Here is a 25,766-nt window from a genome sequence, read left to right as displayed (position 1 = left end):
GTGTCTGTACATTTCAGAAATAAATCTGCAAGGAGAATCTGGTCTTTGGTTATTGTGTAACATCATGGAGTTGCATCTGAAAATTCATTTCCTTAGCTAATGTGAGTTATTTAATGTATGCTTTTTAAAAATAAACATTCTCCTACGCATTTCCTAGGAACAGATTTTAACAGTTCTTAGGTTTATGCAGTTCAGTTCATGCACTGAAACAAAGAAATATTGCTTTAATGAAAACAGTTTCCATGAGGAATTTATATTTCACTATACACTTAATTGTTTAATTGTTTTCAATCTACAGCTGATTTTTGTATAAGGAAATGTGTGATAAGGACTGTATTAAGAGAAAAATACGCTTATAAAACACACCACAGCATTTCCCATTTACTGAACTTGGAGGCCATAAAATGTAAATTAAAAGGCTCTATGTTTTCAAGCAGTGGCATTTCTTAAGGTCTGATCCTATTATATATCCTATTATCTGAATGCATGTAGGTACATGCTGTGTGCTAGTCCAAAAATTAGATTTAAAATGAAAGCATGCATTTAAAGTTGTTGGAGATTATATAATAATAAGGAAAGCTTCAGAAGATTGCATATCTACATATTAATTTTGTACAGTGTTGTAAGTATCACTGTAAGTAATACTACTGTAAGTTGTAAGTAAGTATGAATCTCTTTATTCCAGTGTACAGAGCATATGTATGATTTCTTCATGGTGTGCTAAATTGTGTCAGAATATTCCAGAGATAATAAGTGGAAATTACTTAAGTGCATCTTTTCCCTTCAATGTACCAGGTTTAGTGTGTTTTTTTTAATGACGAAAACAATAGCTTGATCATACAGTGTATATAAAAGTTGCTGGAAATTAAGTTTTAATGTAATGAGAAGTTTAGAATTATTAGAACAATTTTCGTTGCAAAGCAGAAAGGAAGTAAGTAAACTTTGCATATCTAAACATTGGTAAACAAAGCTGTAAAACCTTAATTGAAAGAAAAGCCATAAGATTCCTGAGATGACATCGTTACCACAGAAGATTTTATTCCTAAATGTCAACTCAAAGCTAGGGTTTTTTTGCAATCCTGTCAGATCAGAAAATTAAAATTATTAATATCAGCAATTTTCCTAGATCACGTTTTGGTGAAACTTTTCAGGGATAGAAAACTCAGTGTGAGAGATTATCACTTTTAGCAAGCAGAGTGAACTCCTTTACTGTGAGCCATAACTAAGCTTTTATGGTCTGTTCATTTTGCTGTGGAGTTGGTAGCCCAGCAAATGGGATTCCATTCATTATAAGGTGCTTGTAGGTTCAGTCTGGAGTGCTAGCAAATGACTGGGAAACTAAACTTGGACTATTCTTGATTGCAAAAAAAGCCTTGGCATTGGTTAGCTGCTAACTTTGCCAGCTTTATATGTCATCTCTGGAAAATGCATGTTTCAGTTTCAGCAGCGTATTTCAGCATTTGTTGAGGATTCTGTCAGTTCGTTGCTGACTGAGAGGAGACTACTGGGATTGTATCTGGGGATTGTTTCTCCACGCTCTGATGGCAAAGTTTCTCACAGACTTCCTTGGTATGTAATTTTTGATCTGGAAATACATGCTCGTTGTTGGCAGCAGGCTCATCTTCCTCAATTTATTAAAAAGGAATAGTTGATCTTACTGTTTTGTCAGGGCCAACTGGTGTCACAGTGGTTTCCCTAAGATCTGGAAACTTCTGAATATAGAGAAGGTCATATAGACAATAAGCTTTGGGTAGTCCCAAACAGTATGTCAGTGAATAACCATTTTGTTGGGAAAACTGTTCTTATTTTGCTTTGGGCTAGAGTGGGTTTGCTTTTTGTTTCAGTATTTGTATTACATCTCCTAAGTAATACAAAACTATATAACCATTACCACATATATCTGGTATATAAATTTACAGATTTTTTTTAAGCAAAGTCTTTCAAGATTATAAAAGAACTGCTTGTTGTGATGTAGCTGTGCAAATTTTTCTGCTTTAAATGCAAACAGATTGGAATTCATACTGCTATAACTATAAACTTCAAAAAACTATGAGTATGGAGTTTGCAGAAGCCATTTCAAGTGGTTATTGCACATATTTCAGAGCAAGTGAGAAAAAAGCTTTCCTTTTAACTATCTGTGCTGCTCTAGGCCACTGTGCTGGTTTGGCTGGAGCAGAGACAATTTCCTTCGTAGTAGCTACACTTTGTACTTATACCAAACTTATGGGTCCATAGACCCATCGTAGCTACTATGCCATGAAGAAAATTAACTTTATTCCAGATAAACCAGCACACTAATGCTCTGTAAGCTATGGAGCAGGTAGTCTAGAGTGGAATGTGGATGCTCATTAATGGCAGGATTTCCTTAAGCTTTCGGGTTTGCTGGGCATACTGCCTTTTCCTTTGAAAAGTCTATTCATAGAGCCAGTTTAGATGAGTCTCCTGCAGATAACTGAATAACAGTAGTGATCATATGGAAGTTCTATGAACATAAATAGATCAGCTCTATCATACACTTAGCACTCAGCAGTGTATGTGCTGAATCAGGGATGTGCTGTTTGCAATAGGAAGCTGGAGCTGGGGCTTCCCCCATCCATGCAACAACATCTGCCTCTTTTGCACATGTGTTAGTATGAATATCTATGGCAATAAATTTGCTGTATGTTTTTGGTGCACACTTGGTGATTCCTGTGGTTGGTTCCTGTGTTTCACTTGGGAAGGTGAGATGCTAAGAGAAAGTTGTTTGGCTCCAGTGCAATGTATGAAAGCTGCTTCTGGTCCACTCCTTTCCCAGCACTTCTCATGTTTTTAGCTCTACCTTCTGGAAAATCATTCTAACAGAAGCGTGCTCTTGTTGGTCAGTGTCCTTCCTAGGACCCTGTGGGAAAAGTACATCACCCTGTAAAGAGCCACAAAAGAAGGTCCTGTAAGAAGTTTTTGATGCATGCCAAGAGGTGAGGACAGGCTATGGACTGATGATTGCACTGGCAAGTAGCGAGTGGTCTGTCAAATACAGCTGGAGGGCTCCCACACTGCTCACTTGACCTGTGCATAAGTGGTAAATCCTCTTACTGAGGTTGTAATGCATCTTGGGTTTGTGCAGTGTGCCTGCTGTTGGTGTATGTGCTGGTGCTAAGGGTTTCCTGGCCAGAGTTGTAACCCTGGGTAATGGTCCTTTGTTTTTCAGTTGTTTTGACAGCTGCTTTTATGATGTTACAGTGAACCACAGGTGGTCAAAAAAAGGTCTAAATAATAATAACATTTTCATATTTGACCTTCACTTATCTCCATCTCTGCTACTGCAAGCTGCTTTTCAGGGATATTTTTGTTTCTATTTACAGCAGCTGTGCTTTTCTCCCCACAGGTAATTTGATGTGTGCTGTCAACTCAAAGCTGGCATTTTGGTTTGCCCTCCTGCTGTCATTTCCCATAAAGTAAATGGAAATACCAGAGAAATCCCATTTTAAAAATGTGATTTCTGCTGTCCCCTTTCTGCAGACATTATGTTCTTTGAATGCTGCAAATAATTTGTAGGTCTTTAAATAATAATCAGCTGTATCAATGAGAAACTACAGTAGCTGCTGATGCATTCTTGGGTTTCTTCAGGTACTCAACGAGGCCGTAGGTGCTTTCTTCACTCTGTTGCAGGTGCATAGCTTGTACACAGCTCTTAGGATTGCTTTCTGATAAATTTGGGGTATGAACACATTCTCTGTAACTGTTGGATATTTCAGCCTCTGCAGTCTTCATGTACTTAGATTCAGGTAGTCGAAAGTGTCTGCATTATCGTTGCAAAATCCACAGGACAAAGTCTTGAGAAGGAAGCAGAGCCTTGCAGAGGTTCATATCAGCTTCACAAGGATAAATGCAAGCACTAGGACCAAGACAATGAGCAGAAAGTTAAGTAGCAGGTTGAGACCTCTGTTGTTGGCCAGATCCATAATATGTATCAATCTGCCCTCTTGTGCCTGCAGCAGACTCTTAATTGTGGCTTAGGGTTGCTCCTTCAGTACTAAGCCATGTAGGTTCACATAAATTGCATTGTGTCCACAGCTCTTTTCCCTGGTTTTTAGTTTCTTCCACTTAAGAAAAAAATGTATGCTTACAATAGCTAGTTGTTTGGGTTTTTTTCTGGAAAAGTATTCTGGATGCTTCTACAAGCCTTTTTTCTCAAATACCTTAAAAATAAAATGAAATAAAATAAAGATTATTGATAACTTTAATTCCAGTACTGAAGAAATTCTGAAAAACTAATAGTTGGGGGAGGATTTGTATTCTCTTATACAGGTTGGCGCTTCATTGACTTTATTAGTGTGTATGGTACTTCTCAGGCCCATTGAATTTTCAAAACAATGAATGTTCTCGAGACTTGGTCTCTTTCAGCAACAGACTGTTGAAACTTTATTTCTAAAATACCTCTATGGTTGAAACACCTCTCTGCCCCCAGCTTTCTTATCTGGGCAAAATGTCTGTCTGTTAATAGAATTATTTCCTACCCTTCCAGGGTTTGGCATCGCGCACTGCAGTCGTGTTTAGCTGGCAATGTGCTTTGTAAGGTCCATTGCAGTCTTGCAAATGCCTGACCAAGAATCTGGATTGAACTGGCAGAGGATGTGTCCTTAGTGCTTTTAATAGCACATACGCAATTACTTATTTTAAGATAGCGTTAATAACTTAACAATTGGGGTTTATTTATAGAAATATATATATACATAAGTGAAAGGAACATATAAACCCACTTAACCCCAATACTGCCAACAGTTGCCAAAAATTGCTTTTAATAATCAGCTACATTTTCAGGGAAGATCACAAGAGGGCAGTGTTTTATAGCTTTACATTTTATACAAAGGTGTAACTTCTGGCATAATTTTGCATTTTAAAAAAAAGCTCATAAAGCAATCGATTAGAAATTACTACAGTAAATATAGGGCCTCTGTTAACTAACTTAAATTACCAGGGTTCTTATTGAGGGTAGCATCAATTTTTAGAAGAATCCTTATAAATATGTTCTGGGTTTTGGTTTGTTTTTTTCTTCTTTTTTCCCCCGCTTTTTATCATGGAGGTCAAAGCTAAAAAAAAAAGGATTACATTTGTTGTTAAATAAGACATCTCTGGATCTTGCAGGATTTCACAAAAAAAAAAAAAAAATTCCAGTTGTATTCTCCTAGGCACTATTCATTAATAGCCATACAAATACAGGTATCTGGTCTGTAATCTATAGTGTGTTTATATGCTTCCAAATATAAATGGGACTGAACACTCTCTAAATGAATGTGTTCAATTACTCTGCTCTATTTTTGGCAGAGAGAATATAGTTAAAGTATGTTTCAGCATACATTAAAAAGTGTGTACATTTTTTATGATTAGTGTTTGGTGTGTATCCCAGAAAGGATAAGGTTGGAGGGGACTTCCATCTTCCTGCTCAAACAGGGTCATCCTAGAGCACATGGCACTGGATTGTCTCCAGCTGGTGTCTGAACATCTCCAATGAGGGAGACTCCACAGCGTCTCCGGGCAACTTGTTCCAGTGCACAGTCACCTGTATAGTAAAGAAGTTCTTCCTCACATCCACATGGAACTTCCTGTGCATCAGTTTCTGCCCATTGCCTCTTGTCCTGTTGCTTGGCACCACCCAACAGAGCCTGGCTCCATCCTCTTGGCACCCCTTTATGACAGACATTGATAAGGTCCCCTCTCTCAGTCACTTCTGGAGGCTGAACAGGCCCAGATCCCTCAGACTTTCCTCTTAGCAGAAGTACTCCAGTGCCTTAATGACTGATCTTTGTCATTCTTTGCTGGATCTGCTAGAGGAGCTCATTGTCTCCCTTGTACTGAGGAGCCCAGAAATGGCCACAACATTCCAGCCTGACTAGGGTGTAGTAGAGAGGCAGGATCATCTCCCTTGAGCTGCTGGGAATGCTCTTCCTAATGCATCCCAGGATACCACTGGCTTAGTTACACCATTGGCCATTGGTGTAGTTGTACCAAAACGTGCATAAAATTTTTTTTTTTTTGGCGGGGGGGGGGGGGTGAGGGTGGGTGACGAACATTTTGTGCATGTCGTGAATAATTTTGTTTAAGGCTGTTTTACTCTTGTCTGTCCAATGAGTGGTTCAGTTCTGCCAGGAAGGGAAGTTGTTGCTAAACTGATGCAGAACAGTTATTAAAGAAATGCAAGTATCTGCTGCCTTCTAAAACACCTTCTGACTAGACTTGGTCAGAGCAATGTTTCAATTTTTAAATGGGCCATGTTTTCACATAAAGAATTCAATTCAATTCTTAAATAAATTATTACATCTTTTTTTGCTGAGGAAGTGACTAAGGAAACACATCTTTAAAAAACCAGGATATTATGGTTCCTGATTCAGCTCCTTCCTAGTATAAAATTGTCATGGAAGTTGGTAACTTTTTTTTTTTTTTTTTGAGGAAGAGTAATACCAGATTGTTGCCTGTTTATCTGTCTTTATTCACTATTGGTGTGTAAAATGACCTTAGGAAAAAGATTAAGCCTTGGGTGGAGTGGAGCAGGGAAATAAAACCTTAATCCAAGCTATGTGCTGTATGTGTTCGCAGTTTTTATTATGACTCATAAAAGTGGCAAACTTTTTGATTACATTTGCAGAAAATTAATTAGGAATAGTTAAAAGCACTAGATACTGAGTGGGAATCCGTTATATGTAAGTGACCTGGACATTGCAAAATAGTCAAGATTACTCTTGAAAACCAAAACAGAATAAATAGAGATTTAGAGAATTAGAAAGCTGTGTGATGACTAGCTTTTTTCACATAACTTTAATAAGTAATAGAATGAATGCTTCTCTCTAAACAATTGGATATGTTTTATGCATTAATATTTTTCAAGCAGTCTTTTTATTAAATAAAAATACTGGAGATATTATTTTTAAAGCTTGTATGAGTCTACAACAAAGATTATATTATGTACAAAAGGGTTTTTTTTTAAACTTCTGGGTTCAGTTGACAATTGGTGATATAGAGGATAGTAACAGATTTTTTGATCAACAGAAGCCTAAGACACAAATGAACCATACAGTATATGCAATACATCTGCATTGCTGTAAAATAGCAGTAAGGCTTACAGTTTATTGAGAACTTGGTTTTGTTCTTGTTTGGTTATTGTTTTAAAATAAGTTACGGGTTTTCAGGTACATAAGAGGAAGTTGGATGGTCTGTTTTTATTGGGCTACATTTTTTAGCAATGTTTTACTCTGACTCCTTTATACTATTGGCTTGTGAAACCTATAACCCAAACATATCCTCAGAATGTAGTGCTGATGCTTTACTCTTAACACTTCTTTCTGTAGCAAGTCTTCAGTACTGTAAAACTGTTGTCTATTTTCAGTTGAAGTCTCTTGAAACACATCCAAAGCAAACTAAAGCTAGAAACTCTATCCATCACAAAAATACAGATTTGAAAATAGAAGAAAACTAAGAAGGATTAAAAGGGGAAATATGCTTGCTAAAATCTCATGTGTTTGTGAGAGAAGTCAGAATGCATGAAATGGAAATTGAGATTTTCACTGACAGTTCAAATCAGTACTGCTCATATACTAACTTGCAAGTGTGGAGGTGTGTTGCCAGTCTCACCAGTGCTTGCCCTAATCCTCATACAAGTAGCTATCTTAATTTCCTCTAGTGGGTAACCTTAATTCAGAGTCTGGTCTTAATGTACCTACTCACCAGATAGGAAATTCACCACTGGATTTGCTTGCATTCCATTGAATACAGAGTTTTTTCAAAGATTTCTTCCCTTCCTGCTCAGCTGTTGTCAACATCTACTCATGAAATATTAAGTCTTAAAGGCAGAATACAAGATAAACTTGTTTCGATTTTCTGTATTCATCAGTAAGAATGTTTACATAGAATGAAATAGAAGAATATATCTTTTAAAAGTGGATATCTGTTTGACTTCTGTCTGTTGATTCTTGAGCTATCTTTAAATCTGAAAAGTGTATTGAATTTCTAGGAATTTTGCTTATTACCAGCAACATGTAATAGGGTTAGTAGGGTTGAAAGTCGTCTTGTTACTCACAATTTCTGGAGCAGAAGTGTTATCTTTTAAGTGTTAGCCTGTGGTTTACATGTTGAAAAGATATTTCTGCAGTGCTTTCCTCTCTGTGCATAATTATTTACAATGAACTTTTTTATCTGTCATTTATTTTAGGAAAGTACTTGCATGTTCTCTAGCAGGAATTGCAGCTGAAGATGGGGACGTTACTTATATTTCTATGGTGCACTTCAGTCACAACAGTAATGGTGACCAAGACTTTTTTCTTTGGTGACCAAGACTTTTTTCTTTGCCATATTAGGTGTAAGCCACCTCATGTGACATTGGCAAGTTATGAGTTTTTTATAGTTTTAAGCGAAGCAAATTATTACATAAATTAGAGCAGGCCTTAATTAAGTTGTCTAAAGGCAAACGTTGAGACCTCTGAGAATCTGAGTTGTGCCAGTTGTCATGTCAGTCAAATGAGTGTGGAAAACAAAATTTTGTTATTTCAGTTATGGTAGTGGCAATTTTTTTCTGCAAAACATAATGAAAAGTCTTTCCAGGTATCACGTGTATAAGATCACTTAAATAGGGAGAAAAACATATTAACTAGTTTTTCCTTTTTGAGTTAGAAGAGATTTTTAGTTCATTCTCATATTCTTTTGAAAAACACTGAAGCAATTTGAATGCCTTCAGATGACAATTCACAGAATTCACAGAGATGCAGCACCTTCAACTAAGCAGAGCAGAAAAATGTTTCGCAGGATCTGTTGAGGGCTGTGTACCTGTAAGATGCTCTTTGCGTGGGCATGGTCCAAATTTGGAACCCTTCCAAGGGCTTAAAGATTTTCAGAGAAACCTAAAAACACTTAGGCCCCCAGAAAGTGATGGTGGTGTTTATATGACTAAAACTTTGAATTTACTAGCTGCTGGCAGTTACTGATCAGAGCGGATAATCTGATTTACTGATACTTTACCTCACATAGTAAAGATGTATCTTGATTCAGACGGACAAATCGAGTCATGCACAACTTGGTAACTACAGGCTCTAAACACTGTTCTGCACAGAAAATGTGTTTTTAATACATGTAGTGGGCAGTGAGATAACAGAGCACTGGTTGGCACACTCTCTAGTCCAAGTGCTAGCCCCTGTCACATGAGGATCCTTGCACTGGGAGCTGCATGTGTAGGTCTCTCTTCCTCCTGGGGTGACTTTCCTAGAGAACAGGGCAAAGGAGTGCTGGAACTTCAGAGTAGCATCACAATGATACAGATCAGCAAGAGGCAAATTAGAATCAGGCAGAAATTCACAAAGAGCTCTTGGAGCCTTTGGCGTGCTTGTGGGTTGACCTCAATAGTTGAGGCTCTCCTCAGAGCAGAGCGGGTCATGTGTTGGACCTTCTCCATGGCAACAAGAAAGCAGAGGGCACAAATCACAGGTTTTAAGAGTGCAGGAAAGAAGAGCAGTGGTCGAGAACAGTACAAAGTGCCTAATATCTTCTCTTTGTTTTAGACAGCGTTTGCAGAGCTGGAAAGCAGGAAAGCAGAGAATTAGAAGTGCAGAAGTGTTTTTGAGTATAAATAGAGATTGTAAAAACAATCTGTTTGTTTCAGATTTTTTAGAGCTTTAAAACAGTGGTTTTTTTAGGTTAAAATGTGATTTTAAAATTTTTGAGTTTTAAGTTTAGATTTGTGCTGTATTTTGCTTCTACTGGCTACTGAGCACCCGCTTCTTAGCAGTGTTGAATAAGCATACTATGGAAATTGTGGGTATCTGGGTTTTGCCCAGATTATTGCTTTAGATCCTAACCTCTCTATCTCACACAGTCTCTGAAAAGGCTGTGGCTGATTGCCTTTCCACACACACCTCTCTGCTTTATTTGTTCAAGCACTTGTGAAGGCTTGATGATAAGAGTAGGGTCACAGACCTTTCAGCCAGGAGATCTGGATAGTCCTGCTGGCTGGTACTGACAGGGCAGATAATCTGATTTACCAGTACCTTTTGCTGGAAGAGAGGAAAAAAATTCTTGTTTAATTATTTCCATTCCAATAAAAACTCTTTATGGTGAGCAATTAAAACCTAATGCATCACTGCTGTAGGGAATTTTAGTAGCATAGTTCTCAACAGACAAGACAAAGTAAGGACTAATTCTTTTTTTGTGCATGTAGGACAGACAATGTGTTACAAACGTGGGTGCAAAGGCAGAGGACTGCTGTGAGGAACAAAACAGCATTTATACAACTTCATCTTTTGAGTGTTACATTTAAAGTACATTTTTCCTCCCTTTTAGTGGCAGATGGAAGGAGAGGGTATCGGTTGTTTTAAAACTACAAATAAGTAATTGAAATGTAAAACCTTCCTGTACAAACCTTCCATGGCAAGAAGCTGGCTTTGGTATATGCTTGTTTAGCTCACGGTGAGTTGGATTCTGAATGTAGGTGCTGTCACAATGTGAAAGCTTGGTTTTTAAAATAATGATGATCTGTCAAACTTTGTTCCTAAAGCTGCACTTACGCCTAAACATGTTATGAATTTATATTGTGTTCATATATTTCACAAAAGGCCTCTCCTTGTCACCACTTCTTTTTTTCTTTTTTTTTTTTTTTTTTTTTTTTTTCCTGGAAATAAGTGAAATAATTATATATGCCACATAGAGGAAAACAATTGCTTAGATGTCTGCCTGCCCAAATTACATATGATCCCGACTGAATCAGAGATACTTTGCCCATGAGTTTGTCTTTATATGTGGCTAAAATAGAAAAACCTTAAAAGGAAACAAAAGTGCCTTTCAGACTCTTTTTTTTAATCCCCCCACATTGGGCTGTAGAGTCAAATGTTACTGTATGAACAGAATGCATGTGTTTTCAGTAGTCGTGTTGGTATTTAAGAGAGACTTTCAAAAGCAATCAGATTGCACATGGTTATTTTAATACCCTTAAATATCCTTAGAGGATTCCATATGATGGCATCTCCTTCTCAAACTAAACTTCAGATTTTGTTATGATTTTTTAAACCTTAGTTGATCTTAACTTTATTGCAAAAAAAACATACTCCAGAACATGCTCTTGTACTTGACTACAATTTTTCATCTTTGTTTGGCTTTTTGCTGTGCCTGCTTTCATCTATTTAAGCAGTTAAGATGCTTGCCAAGTATATTCTGCTTAGCTCTTTGCTAATCACAGTCTGTCTCAAGTGCAAAAGCAAGACATGCACAAGAATTCTAAAGTCTATTAGCTGAATGTACATTCATTCTCCCAGCCCAGTACAGGCTGGAGTGCATTAGACTGTTTATCTTCTTGCAGACAAGTCCCAGTAGATGAACCACAAATGGATTTACATGGATAGAGGGGAGTTTGTGTAACCAGCTTCTGTGATAGATACTGCCCAGAGAACAGCATTTTCTGTGGATGACTTCATCATGGAATTTTATGTCATTTTTTTCAGTGTCATTTTTTGGTCTTTGGGCTGCGTGTGACCTGCTGCAGCAACATTTATCTTTCCTAATTGTTTTTTTTCCTTGGGGCCCGCAGAAGGATTGGAACATCATCAATGTGTACCTGTGTACATACAGAATAAATGCATATTCTGTTTCATTAGAAGCTAATGCAACCCTACTGCATTAGGTGTAACTGCACTCATGCTGGCACCTGCACTGCAGTGTTGCTGCATATGTTTCACTTGCATGACTCAAGGGGTAAGGCCCTGGGGCTCTGAAGTGCTTCCATAAAAAGCAGTATTATCTGGTCAGGCATCACAGATGCAAGGCCAAAATAGATATTTGGACATACGTAACCAGAAGGGGATACAAAAGAATCTTAAAAAGTGGAATGTAGCGTAAGTTAAAATCTCTATACATCATACAGCTAGAAGACATTGTAGAGAAGGGATGAGGAGAGGATGAAATAGATTGAGTTTCTTGATTTAATAGCTGGTGTGGTTTAGGCAGTTTTTGAAACATCTATTCATCATCTGTCAACAACACCTATCTGTTGTTTAACCTCCTGCTCCTATCTGTGGTGTAAGTTTTCTTGTAAGCAGAGGAAGCCAATTCTGTGTCTGTATTTCAACGAGTTTGTCTTTACAAGTGTTGTAGTTCAACTAATAAACACATACCTTGCTTGTTAATCCTCCATGGCACTGTCACCCACCTAAAGTGTGCAGAAAGAGAAACAGATTCACTAACACAGCTGCATATGGGCTATCAAGGTCAAAACGGACAGCTTGGAAAATAACTACACAGAAACAAAGACTGGTCATTGTCACAAATAGTAGCTGTTTTCTTCTGTTCAGTCCTTGGTGTTTTAGGCCAATATAAAGAAGAATGGTGCATGCTCACACCACATCTTGAAAAACAAAGTGCCACAAAAGGGCAAATGATATTTGATATTTTTTAGAAGTCACAAAGTGTGACTTGTGTGACGAGACTGAGCATCACACAAGAGGAGCAGTTGGCTGCATTTCTGTGCAGTTTTGTTTTATTGGCACTGTTAATGGATGTGCAAGGCTTGTCTTAGGCACACAGTGAATCTGCAGGAAGATGTCTGGTGGGTGACCTTGTATGTTACTATGCAGGGACTTCCCTATACCCCATATTTCACAATGAGTCACTGATCACAATTATTGCTTCCCACCTCACTGACATGTGACTGTTTCCCTGATTCGTATTAGGTTATTTTTATCTTTGTTCCTGGGTGCCCTTCACAATGAAAGGGGGTATGTGACCAAAGTGAAAACTGTGGGCCATGCTCATTCCTGGTGCAACTGCATTGACTCCTTTGCAGTCACACGGGATAAATTTGGCTCCCTTGGAAATGGCACGGCCTGTTTCCTGTCATATGTTCACTAAATGCAGCAGTGATATCAGTGGAATAGAAGAAGTTTGGCTTACTTGAATTCTTGCAGTCCCACATGACCAAGTGAAGCTGTTAAAGTCCCTTTTGCTTAAGTCTATTGCATAGATTTTTACGATGAGATGTCCCAAAACCCCAGTAATTCACTTATTCTATCCATTGGAAAAAAAGTCTTACTAACCTTTTAGTAGCGTTAGTACTAAAAGGTTGAGTACTATGTAAAGGTTGAGTACTGCTTTCCATCACTGTGCTCAGCATGAACATAGCGATGGAAAAAGTACTATAAAGTTATATTGATTGAAGATTTAGGCACTGACTTGTGGCATATAGTATCATTTTTTAGTAATACGAAGACAACATTTCCTTGGGATGGGGAAAGAAGCAACAATTCAGCTTGTAGTTTGAGAAGTGCTGGTAGCAGGAAAAACAAACTCATTTTATCTTTACCTTTTGTTTGTTTTGTGCTGATGTGTCATGTGTGTTTCAGAGAGCATAGGGGAAGACTCACACTTGAGATTATATTTTTCCCTCCCTTACAAATTCATTGTTTCTACAATCTTCCTTCTGCGTAGCTTTGATGTTTTTGGTGTTCTAAGACACAAGACCGACAGTAAGAGCCTCTACTTGTATTTCCAGTCCATGAGAATGTGAACAGTGTAAGTGACAAGAAATTACATTGATGAATAGTTGAACACACCATTTTATGCAGATAAAGTTCAAAAACCATCATTTTGGGTTGAACTTTATCTGCATATCTTGTGGCTAACTGACTTACATGTGTGCTGCTCCATTAGAGTAGCCTGGGAACCAGTGCTTTGGGCTAGTTTTTAGGTTGGTTAAATTTCCTGCAACTGCTGCAGGATCATGCAGTGGGATCTTGGGCAGGTTCTTCAGTTTCCATACTCATGGGTTCCCCTCATCAAAATAAGACATAAAATAGCTGTATACCAGTTCCAGTCTGTTGATGTGATCTGCCTTTTACATAGTAAATTTATTTTAGAAAATGAACTCCATCCTCTCTTGTGTTCACTGATTACCTAACAAGTTGTTTCATGTTGAGTTTTAGCTATGGTGGTTCATAATGTCCCTTTAATAGGAAATAATCTAAATGCAATTTGAATTAAAGAAAAAAATTGAAATACGTCTAGCAAGTATGAAAGGTAGAAGTGGAAAGGGCTGTTCCAAGTTTTGTTTTTAACCTTCTAACATGTCAGGAAACAATGATATGGCATTGATTGAGAAGGATATAATAGATAAATTCAACTTCTGAGAAGTTACTTGATGTGAGGAAGGTCCTGTTTTGTCTTTTTTCAATCTCCAGAAAGCAAAACCAATCTTCAGTTCTGAAGTGTCTTGTAGTTTTAGGGAACGGAGCCTTACTTCCCTGTGTGATTCTTTTATATCTCCAGCTGGGGTACTTTTCTATTCCTAAATAAAATTATTCTTAAAACAAACAAAAAGTTGCTGTTGTAGTTCTGTACATGTATCCTATACATTTTTGTTTGCCGATGGTCTGAAAAAACAGTGAAAATCACCTTTATGCTGCCAGTTACAAACTAATTATTTCAGTGAGTTTCCTGTTGTATGGAGGAACTAACTTACTCAGAGGATGAGAAATAAATGCAGCTTTTAAAAATAAAAATGTGCTAATACATGAATCTGAATCTCTCTTAAATAACAGTTGCATTGTTGTCTTGACAAATGAGTAGCAAAAACAAAAGGCAGAAAATTGCCTGCTGTAAATTAAATGCCTAATTTCATGTTGCTTTGTAACACTTATCACCTGTCCTGTAGCACATGCCTTTGTCATGACTGTAGGTTGTTTCTCAGGGTTTGGATGTCTGTGACATGGGATGTTATAAGTGTGAAATTTTAAAATTTAATTTAACAGCTGAGCCACTCTCTCATCTACGTTAAATTACTGAACTCTAACCGGATAAAATTGAGATGATGAGGCAGCTAACCTGCCGTAGCTATGGGATGCATTCCAGCTTCCAGTGAAGAGCTGCCTACAGCATTTAAGTGTCTGTGTGTATGTATGTTCAGTCTCTGTCTCTATTTTTAAAGGTCTGCATATGCAATATTTGTGGTAGAATAGAAAGATTCTCTGGGTGGTAGAATAAACTTTAACTCCTCTCTTCACTTGAAAATACATTTTATATATAATTTCAGCCTTGAAAGAAATCTGTCTGAGAATCTTCTTGCTCTTTGTAGGCACTGGACGGTCTGAAGTGCTGCTTCTGCCTACTGAAAACAGCTTCTAGAGAGCTCTGTTCCAGACTGTTTGCCTTAGGAGTAACAGCATGTCCAGATATTTCTCTCACTTGAATATTCAAAACTGGCACAAGGCTGCTGAGCACAAAACCAAGCACCTGGATGTAGCTTTGCCTGATGCCTGCCAGTTACTAACAGGAAAAGGAATTAGGTGTATCTGTTCACTAACAGGGAAAACACACCTCACAAAATTACAAGTCTATATTAAGTTTGTCTCTTCTATAACCATATGTAGACATAAGTAGTAAGGTGTCAATTGATGAAAGGGAGGAACGAGGTTAAAAGGAGCATGAGTATGTTCGAGACATCCATATTCAATAATCATATTCATTTTTAAAATATTTGTATATGTAAATATTGAATGTTCTCTACGTGACATGTTTCTCTGAGATGCATATTATTTCAGTGATTTTATAGCTGGGATTGTATTTCATTGTACAACATGTCTGTGCTTCCCTTAGAAATAAGTAGGTTCTTTTCTGCATTTGAAATTCAGTTCATGATGTTACAAATCCTAACTGAATTATTTCTCAGTTATTAGAAGCAATCTAGGACACATGTTGTGTTAGTTACAATGAACAACAGGAGAAAATAAAATTTTAATGGATGTCAAAGCAAAAACACTACATGGATTCTGTAGCTTGAACTGCTCTTAGAGGAACATGGTGTAATTTCAGTTCTAGTAGTGCTATAAATCACTTAAATTTTTAAATTAAGGGTAATTTTTCATCATACAGCAAAAAAAGGTTTGCTCTCTCAGTATGTTAGATCAGAAAAATGTTTTACAGAGTTAATGGTGAAAGAGCTTCTTTACCCTTGCTGGTCTGTGAATAGGCAGCTTTGGGGAAAAGAATGCCTCTACAAAACATTAAGAGAATTATTATCTTTGTAGATTTTGGATTAAAACCCAAGACCAAACAGACAAAAGAAAAAAAAAAAAAAAACAAAACAAAACAAGCAAAAGGTATTAAATTTAAAAGGAAAGACAAAAGTGTGAGAAACATGAAGAAACCTTCTCACCTTCTTGTGCAATACCACCTGTATAAATCATCTACCCAAGGACAGCCAGTGTCCTCTGAAGATATAGGAAATTTTGTTGCCTTTACTGTTGCTGAAAGGCTCCCCGCACAGCAGTATATCTTTGACTCAGAGCTATAATACCTATATTTCCATAGCTTTGATAAACAGTTAAAACCAGCTGCTAATTTTAGTAGAGGAGTTTTTTGTAGAAAAGTACAGCTACAGTGTACCTTTCTGCAAGATTTAAAAGATTACACAGAAGAGAGGTTCCTTACCCCTGGTGTGACTTAGTGAAGCACAGAGGAGCTTGCTCCGGGCTGTGGGACGTGCCTGTAGATCTCCGGCAACTTTTCTGGGTCTGTGACCAAGTTGTGGAAACAATTGAAGTAGGCGGAGGGGAAAAAATAACAAAAGTTTCAGAGGCAGGACTCAGGGTGTCACTCAGCAGCTCACAAGTTGATTGGTCCCATTTGCCTTCTGACACAGGCAGTGACTCCTCTAAACTTGCTCCCAGCAGTAATGTACATGGGCATCACCTTTCCTTTTGTGAAAGGAGCTGTGTGCCGGGGAGACCACCTGCTCAATCACAGGATGAGGGAATCTGGGAGGCTGCCTGCTTCAGTAGGGTAGCAAAGGGAGCTGCTCCCTGACACCCTGCCTTTTTTTAAACAGGAACTTAAATGGGAACTTACTCAGGGAGCTGCTTTGGATGTGTTACTTTTGCTACAGCAATGTTTCTTCTTTCTAGAAAAACCTAAATAGTGAGGGCTGACACATTTCTTGTGGGTGTTTGACTTGGAACTGTTTTCTTCTGTCCAAGGTATTTTTTAAACTACACTTTGAATATATATGGTTTTGATAATTTTGTTACATACCTGGTATTCAGTTTATAGTATATGATGAATGCTTCCCAAGATAATCTTTCTTCTCATGGTGCTTAAACTGAAATAACTTTTCTGTATTTCAAGTCTATTCCAAACAGTAATGGGTGGATTAGAGGATTTTTTTTCCAAATTAGACATACGTAAGTTCATCTCTGAAATTTATCATTACTATATATTTTGAAGTATTTATCTTTCCTTTAAAGCACACTTCCACATTTTTTCTTCCCCTCCCATTTTCTGTGGCTAGAAACTATTTAAGTAAATTTTTTGAGAATCCTTTATCTTGTTTGGATAGGGGTAGCAGCTTGATGCTACTTACAGGTTATCTTACATATGCTTTCCTGTGTTGAGAAGTGACAACATAATGCATACACAGAGCAGTTTTGTGCATTGGGGAAGTGAAGGATTTACTGGATGCAAAAGGATTAAGCTATCAAGTGAGAGCATCCAGCATCAGGCTTTCTGTGTGGATACAACTGACAGCATGTGCCTTTTCCTGATTTGGAAATTGCAGGCAAAAATACAGAAGCTCAGCCAAACTCTGAACACTTACAGATTCAGTTTTGACAATAATTGTTTAGCATAGATGAGTGCTTGAGTTTAAGCAGGAGCCCAGACAGGGTGGATTTTTTTGTTTAGTTTGGGTTTTTGTTCGCTGGAAGCCCTGCTGTGGTACATCATTCAAACCAGAGACAGAAGGACTTTGGGAATGATGTACAACCCTGTCTCAAATTGAGCCCTGCTTTTATTTTTGTAAATATGGTTTAGCTCTTCTGCAAATTGGTTATATCAAAGTTGAAGTTAACAACTTGGTTTTAGTATCATAAATATGCTTGCTTTCCTATAGTATCAAACCCAGGAAGTCCGGGGTCACATATTTCAGTTGAAAGTTAATTGAGTATCTTCACAGTGAGGAGTGATGATTCTTTACTGGTGCGAAGTGTTTCATAATTTACTTCTAATAGCATTATTAATGTTATAAATTTCTCACAGTCAAGCAAACTGTATTTGGCTTTTTTATGAGGGAAGTTTCATGTTTTTATTGTATGCTGTCATCCAAGAAAAGTGCTAGCATTGGATTGTTTGCTTTTTTATGAAACTTGTGCCATTGAAATTCACCCTCTATATTTTGTTATGAAGTCAAATCCCAGCACTGCAACAGCTGCAGTGCCTTTTTTTTTACCCAATTGGTGAAAAGTTGTCATGTTATTTAGTTACACTACCCCAAATTCTTGACTCTTTTTGTTAATTAATTTGAGCTTTTTAGAAATGAGATGCCTTAAGAGAATTTGGTTTTGTTTGTGAGCTGCTGACACAGTCATAGCATGGTCTCCATTTTAAAGAGTGATAGTCAAATGTGCAAATTATAGCACTGAAAAAATGCTAGGATTTCATGAGAAACATAATACACATCTTCTCTAAATGTCAACTCAGATAAGAATCTTAAGATGGAAAATGTATTTGCCAAATAACAATTACATCTACAAGTTCCGACCACATGAGTGTTGTAGATCGTGTATTAATGTTGTTTCTCTAAATACAAGCTTGTTTAAGAACATTCTCTCAAGAACATTTTTCTAGTTCAGGTTAGTTGTATTCTCTCATGTAACTGATGGATGTTTTGGTGGAGCTCTGAGGAGATGCCAAAATACTGCTTATGGGACACGTCAAGTCTGACAAGTACGGACACAATATATGAGCACATCACTGTACTGTTTTCATTCAGTCTTGGGTGAACAGGTCCAGACACCCATGGATATGAGAAAGGAAAAGCTTTAAAAAAGAAATCTGTGTTGAAGGTTTTGGTCTGCTGCGTTTTGTTCTGGGGAACAAAAATGTGCAGCTGTTGCCTGCTTGACCTTAAATGGAGATGATCTGGACTTTCTCCAGGGGGATTAGGAATCTACCACTAGAACATGTTTCTTCTCAGAAGTTATTTAGAGATCTGGTTGATATTTGGGATAATGTCTAAAAAGAGACGTGTTGGACTTCAGCATATGAGCTCCTTTATTGAAATAATAATTGTAAGACTTCTATTCACATTGGTAATAATTTCCTGGATTATTGTTACCTTTCTTGTGCTAGTTTTCAAAATTCCAGCTGTAGACACTGTCCACCTGTATAATCTGTAAAGAGTTTGAGGTGTCACTGTCTGGTCCGCTGATATGATAATGATGATCATGACTCTGTATAGAAATGGACTGCAACCCAAGTCCAATTGTTTATAATAGACAGGTAAATAAATTCAGCAGCAAGTCTGAATACTCCAGTTAGTGAGATTTTCCGTGCTGCTGCTGCAGTTTGCTCACACACTGCAAAAGTGCCTCTGTGATATCACACGGAAGAAGGTCTTGTGTTGGCACATTTGGTTTAACAGTAACAAAAAACACACAGAAGGAGGAAGTGAATGCTCCCACGAATGTGCATTAATTTCTGTGTATGTGGGACAGAGTAGCAGAGTTTGGTATTGAAGCTGAACCCTAAAATGAGATCTTTCCTTTTTGTAACCAGTAGTTTTCTGGCCTGATTCTGTGATGGTAATTGCTTGTAGCCATCCAGGTATTAGCAGATGTGGCTTACAGGACCCTTCTTACTGTTCTCTAAAGAGAAAGGACCTAGCTAATGTATCCTTCAGTTACATTTGTGCTGCAAGCCTAATAGACCCTAAAGGGAAACATGAGTTTTTCCCTCCTTCAAAAGTACAGAAAAATCAGTATTTTCAGTGCTGATGTGAATAGAATTCCAGAATCACACCAGATAGGGTGACAGCCTAATCAACTGAGAGATAATAACTTCCTAAATGCATTTAAGGTTTTTTACTTCAATTTGATACTCTTACAACCCGTTTGCTTCTGTGTTTTACCTGATGCTTCCTTTAATGATTATCTGACCTCAGTGAATCTCACTCACATCTGTAGTCTCAATATCTATCTTCTGGATTCATGTGGAGCAAGTTGACTTTCTGAGGCTGCAGATGTTCCTGCTTTTGTGTAGCAAGACTTATGGTCTTTGTTAGTGTTATAGGAAACAGCTTTGCTGAGAAATCTAGGCTTTGCATCATGTTATTTTCCTCTGGGACAAGACATATTTACTTTTCCTAACCATTGGATGGACATTAAATTAGTTTGATCTTCACATTTTTTCCTTCTTTACAGACAAGATGAAATTACTTTTTGAGGCAGCAGCTTGTAAAGCATACTACTGCAAAGTGATTAAGAAAGAAGTACAAAATATATTAATAGAAAATTTGGTCTGAAATACTTCTCTTTTTGGGAACGATGAATGCTCTGGTAGTACTAGCCATCTTATTTGTTACTGACCAAAGACATTTTTTTAAGGTCAACTTGAATGTTTTCCTTTCAGCTGTTGTTACTGGCACAAACCTTAAACTATTAAAGTAGATCGCAGAAGTGTGTCACACCTGTTTATTGTCTTTGGTGCTTTGACCCAGTGTTAGAAAAGAAGGGAAAAAAGAAGTTTTGCCTGGCTCTTGCTCTGAAAATTGTCTGTGTCCTTCCTCTTCCCAAAACCTGTTAGGACGCACTTACTTCATGTGGAACAATACAATTAGCATAGACTTGACCTGTGTAACAAAACATTGACAGCACAAAAAGCTGTGTTCTTGTAAATACTTGGTGGTTTTCACAGTGATGAACCTTTTTACTAGGTTAATGAAGGTCAAATAATTTGCTAGTAGCAGTTATCTTCAATGATGCCAAATGTCTTTAAAATAGCAACATGAGACAGGATAGGAAATTCAATGGTCTTCGTTACAGGGAAGGTTCTTTATTTCTACAAAATGCCTGGGAAAGCTGTATTTTAGTGCTTACTGGTGTCCTGAATTTATTAAGCTGAACAATGTGCTTTAGGTGGTGTGTCGAGATCCTTATACCTAAGAAACTGTGTTGAGTGTCTTTCAGATAAACTGTTCTGGGAAGCACAGAGATTAGTTGTGTTATTTGACATGTTGTGAGTGATAGATGAACAGCGGGACAAAGGCACATGAAGGAGAGATAAAGTTGGAAGACCACGTTTCAGTTGCCAAGTGGTGGTGCTGGATTATCTCCACTTGAAAGTGTAACTGCAGAATTGAGGAGAAATGATTGGGCTTTAGCTTTTGTTGCTACCTATCTTCAGCTGAACGTTGTCCTTACAGAAATGCATAAATATTGCCCAAATGATGAATGTTTTGGCATCATTTAGAAGTTGAAAGATCTCTTGTGCAAATTATTGTAGTGGTCACCCTTAGATAGTGTGGAGGGGTAGCAGGTAGGCCAGTGGCCTCAACAGGGATCTCCCGTTGCCATCTCCGTGGCAGAGATGGCATAAATCAGGCTTCTAAAGAGTTTTCAGGCTAATTTTCACATGGCCCTACTTTGAGAAGTGGGAGCTAGCGACACCTTTCTTTCTCTTGCTTGGTGTTACAGAATGGTGTCATTTCTTCACTTCTTCTGTTCATTGCTCTGAAGTTTGAGGCTTTTCTTCCCCTTCCCTCTCTTGAGTGGCTATAAATAAGACTAATTTCCATGGTGAATGTCAGCTGTCTGTTGCTTCATACCTTTGTTTCATGAAATTCATAGCCAAAACAGGGAAAAAAGCATTCTACAAAAAAGCCCCCCAGAAAATTAGGATCCTGAATTTCATTACCTGAGAATGTGAGGTACAAAACTTTATATTTTTCTTTATTCTGTTGCAGAATATGCCAGATAAAAACATGACTCTACTCTTTGGTTCAGACTATCTCTGAGTAGCAAGAAGAAATTTCCTGGTCTTGAAGATATTTTCTGATTATGTATTCTGTTTCAGGTAGTTGCTTTCTCATGGAAATTCTGTTGTCAGTCACTGGAGCATGGAAGCTTTGTCAAGTGTAGTGTCACAGATTGTTTTGTCTGTAGCTTCCTTAGCACTGAGGTGATGTGGAGAGCTTTTTATCCTGCTTTTATGACTCCATTCCTATAGAAGAAAGTATTTGCTTTATTCCTCCTTTTGTGGCCTTTATTGAAAATTCATTGTTCTACGGTTTTGAAATACAGTCCTCTGTATCAACTGGTTATGTGAGGACTTAGTATAACATTATTATTGACATCTCTGTGAATTAGAAATGAAAACAAAGGTAGTTCATTCTGAAACATGAATTTTCCCACCTTCTAAATGAGCCTCCTTCAATCAACACATATTTATTTTTCTTTAGGCAGAGATAGTCTCATTTGTGTCTGTTAAAACCAGTATTTTGCTTATAAAATGGTTTCCTCACTAGAGAATCTGCTGTGTTTTGGTGCTCTTTGAAGAGACCTATTGTCTTTGTTCTTGTCTTAGTTTCCTCTCTATAGAATGAGAGTAAGTCTAGTTTCTTTTTAAGAAACTTGGAGACCTACAAGTGACAAGTACTAATTGCTGGTGATGAAAGTAGTATTTATTTTTTTAGTGTGAACTTCTACCTTTTCTGCCTATATAAAGAAGGTGCTAGGACTCCCCTGAGTTTATCTTGTGAGGAAGGAAAACACCTTCACACACTGCCACAGATGTTTGGATGCACCCTTACATCATACTGCTGCTTTTGCTGGAGACAAGTGTGTTTCAAGTACCCCTCATAAGCTCAAGTGGAAAAGGTTCAATCTGGATTGAAGCCAAACAGTTCAAATATCCGTCACTTACTCCACACACAAATTATGTGACTACCTTCCATGGTTGTGTGGTTGCTGCTTTCACACACAGCCCGGTGTTAAATTAACAACATTCCTTCTGTTTATCAGTGATGCAGAAGCTTCAGGCTTGGATTTTCAAATGTCTGACTTTTGAAATTCCAGGATCTGATTTGCCAGAGGTGCAGAGCCTCTGTAAATGCATCTAAAATTCAGCGAGTCATGCAAGTACATGATGTCTCCTTGTGAGTTTAAAAAAAAATACTTATAAAATTCCCTTTTTTTTTATTTTTCGAAATTCTGAGGCAAGTGACTGAAATGTCTACATGATTATATATCATATATGTGATCCTGTACAGGGATGGTGGTAGAATCCCTGCTTGAAGCAATTTAATCTTCACAGTAGGTCCATGTGCTGTTCTGCTTGGTTTGCTGGCTGAAACAGCTAGTTCTGTTTGGGAAGAATTCCTGGAGTTGAGACAGAAAACATGACTATGCCTCTAATTTTCCCATCCATGGAAGTTTTTCAAAGTAGTCACCAATAAATGTAAGTGAATACTGTACTCACATTGTGCAGCGCTCTGATGGCCACAGATCTTATTAACTCTGTATGAGACTGTTCTAGTAGAGAACTCAGTTTGGTCTTCCAAACCCCACTAAGGCAACTTTACTAAATCCCCCACTTGCCACTGTTTATAGAGTATCCTTGTCTTTTTTTCCTTGTTTTTTAAATCTATATTTGTGGTAATAAGAGTTGGAAAATAACAAAGGTGTGTGTGTGTGAGGGGATATCTTTGTTACTGCTAACAATTTTGGTTATCAGCCTAAAGGGAAGTGGAAAAGAGTGTATTATCTAATCATTCCTTCCCCATCAGCTCTAATGTGCAGATGTTGCATGTGCAAAACTTGAAGTGCACGAGTTCCAGTAATTTTACTCCATTCTTTCTGCAAGTGCTCATAGAGATCAGTTCTGGATTATTGTTTTTAAATAAAATGTACTTTCTTGTGTTTGTGGGAATACTTGGATTTGTTCTAATATAAATATTCTGAATGTTTCTGCTTTATTTTTGTGGGGTTTTTTGTTTATTTTAAACTTCAATTAATTGTGCTGAGTATTACACATAGGGCTCATGTTTCTTGTAAAGTCCTGAAAATCTAAAACAAATGGAATGCAGGAAAGGAGAGGCTCAGTTTTCTGGTTTAGGGGCCAACACCCTTCACAGAATTTCCACAACTTCCATTTGAAAAATCAAGACCCTTGATAAAGAAATTGCAGAGCATCAGTTTTCCCCAAATATATGCTGCGGCTTCACATTAAATTCATAGTGGCTTCCCTCTCTTTCACTATGTTTGGATGTTTCATTAATAGAATTTGGTGCTGTGTGCTTATAAGGTTTTTCTAGGTTTTCTTCTCCAATTACTGTGTAAGTATGGGTTGTTGGTTTTTTCCTCTAATACTCACACAAGTTACTCTTTCTCTTTTTGTTACCTTCTTGTTATGGGAAGACTCCTGTTAATTTCTGTGCAAGATTGATGGCCAGCTCTGCTCATCCTTGCAAAGTTTGTGCAGGCTGGCAAGAAATAGACGCTTTTTTGATTGCTTTCTAGGTCACTTTTTTGTATCCACTTTAGCCATGAGCAGGCATAGTAAGTAATCAATGAGCAATCAAGACTGGCATTCAGTAAACTGGTATGTGTAAGTATTAGCAGTGTACATCTAAATTAAAGGTTTTTATAAACAATCAGAACTTGGTTGAGGATGCCTATTTTACATGTACTTAATGACTGATTTTTGCCAGCTATTCCTTTTTTCTAAACTACTTCTGTCTTACTTGGACAGTTCATAAGTTTTTGGAGTGAATAACATGTCCTGTATTTATTGAGCACATAAGACAATGGTCTTTTTGAATAACTATAGTCACTTTGCTTTCCAGGACAGAATAAGAAACAAAAAGAAATAATGAATTTAACAGTGAAACATCAACTAAAAGTTGGGGGGGGGGGGGGGGGAGAAGATTGTTCTTGTGGAAGCTCCCTTTCATCTCCAGATGTTTAAAATTTTTTTAATAGTAAAGAACATTTGCATTTCAATGCAGTGGGAAGATAAAATGTACACTTAATAAAACAAGTGCTTCTGTACTTAGGAAAGACTCAGTTGTTATCAGTGGAAAATTCCAGGCACTGTTGCTTTTAACGTCATATTAAGTGGCACCTAGAAGTGTTTTGTGTTCATAACATTTGCCAGAATATAAATGGAAAGGATTTATGACAAAAATAATATTGGTGTTACATGGTGTATGAAGGAATGTTATAACAACACATAAAAGCAAGCGAAGTGTGGTTGTTCAAGGGAAGATAAGCAGAGGAGGGTGCATCATTATCCCGTGTGCAGCTCTGGGAGTGCTGGTTTCACCCTTCGGGAGCGTAGTAGCTTAGGGGACAGAGATGAGGAGTCAGGAAAGTCAGGGAGGACTGCTGAGTGGCTGCAGCCTCTTCTAAGAGACTGCCCTTGTCTCTGCCCTGACAATGTGCATCCCTAGGGATCATGCAAACTCTTTTCAGAGTTAATATATTGACTTCTTTGTCGTTGGAGGCTTTTGCATAGTACCATCAGGGATGCTAGAAGGAACAAAACCTTGCCAATTACGCAGTGACCAGAATTCCAGTTCCCTTCCCTTGCAAATCCCCTGCTATATTTCTGCTTTATTCAGGATCCTCTGCTGAATGCAGATTCTGAGCACACGTGCAGTCTCTGACTGTAGGCTAGGACTGTGCTGCTGGTTCTATGTGTGCTGTCATTTGTAGAGCCAACACAGGAAGGATTATTTTGAAAAAAAAGTACAGGAGGCTTTTGGTTTTATTCTGTTATGCTGTCTTCATGTGCAAGTTCCTTTTCTTGAACTGATTGCTTATCTAAACACCAGGTCTTGGCCAGTAACTTAACAATGTCATAGCAACTGCATAATGAGGTTTTTTTCAGAAGCTTAGAAAATACTCAGTCTGTACACTGATACTTTGGAAGGGTTTGGCAGTGCCTGTAGTTGAGATAATTCAGCTTGTGGTCATGTTCATACTAATCCAGCACAA

The 25,766-nt window shown here is 37.7% G+C and overlaps 2 protein-coding genes across 9 annotated transcripts in view; one reads left to right on the top strand and one right to left on the bottom strand.

The window, feature by feature from the left end:
* Positions 1-25,766, top strand: part of CEP85L (centrosomal protein 85 like) — a 134,786-nt gene that overhangs the window by 75,292 nt on the left and 33,728 nt on the right. The gene's annotated exons all lie outside the window — the stretch shown is intronic.
* PLN (phospholamban) lies at positions 3,207-16,797 on the bottom strand. 5 transcript variants are annotated; one of them, XM_004174221.6, is made up of 4 exons: positions 16,429-16,666; positions 12,123-12,157; positions 9,937-10,013; positions 6,556-9,536 (listed from the first exon to the last, which is right to left on the bottom strand). In XM_004174221.6, exon 4 carries the CDS (start codon positions 9,413-9,415, stop codon positions 9,257-9,259), a length of 159 nt encoding a protein of 52 aa, XP_004174269.1. In that variant the 5' UTR covers positions 9,416-9,536; positions 9,937-10,013; positions 12,123-12,157; positions 16,429-16,666; the 3' UTR covers positions 6,556-9,256. The 5 variants fall into 5 exon arrangements, 4 of the variants coding, with proteins under 4 accessions (XP_004174269.1, XP_041571074.1, XP_072782910.1 ...); XR_004367324.3 differs by lacking the exons at positions 6,556-9,536; positions 9,937-10,013 and adding an exon at positions 3,207-4,178 and having other exon boundaries at positions 16,429-16,797; XM_041715140.2 differs by lacking the exon at positions 9,937-10,013 and having other exon boundaries at positions 16,429-16,669.

The sequence above is a fragment of the Taeniopygia guttata genome, chromosome 3 (genome assembly GCF_048771995.1).
Source record: "Taeniopygia guttata chromosome 3, bTaeGut7.mat, whole genome shotgun sequence".
NCBI lineage: Eukaryota > Metazoa > Chordata > Aves > Passeriformes > Estrildidae > Taeniopygia > Taeniopygia guttata.
Note: the sequence above shows the minus strand (reverse complement) of the source record. Positions and strands in the feature narration are given on the sequence as shown.

Excerpts from the sequence above, each read along its gene's own strand:
- PLN (XM_041715140.2), bottom strand. The coding sequence starts at position 9,415 with ATGGAGAAGGTCCAACACATGACCCGCTCTGCTCTGAGGAGAGCCTCA.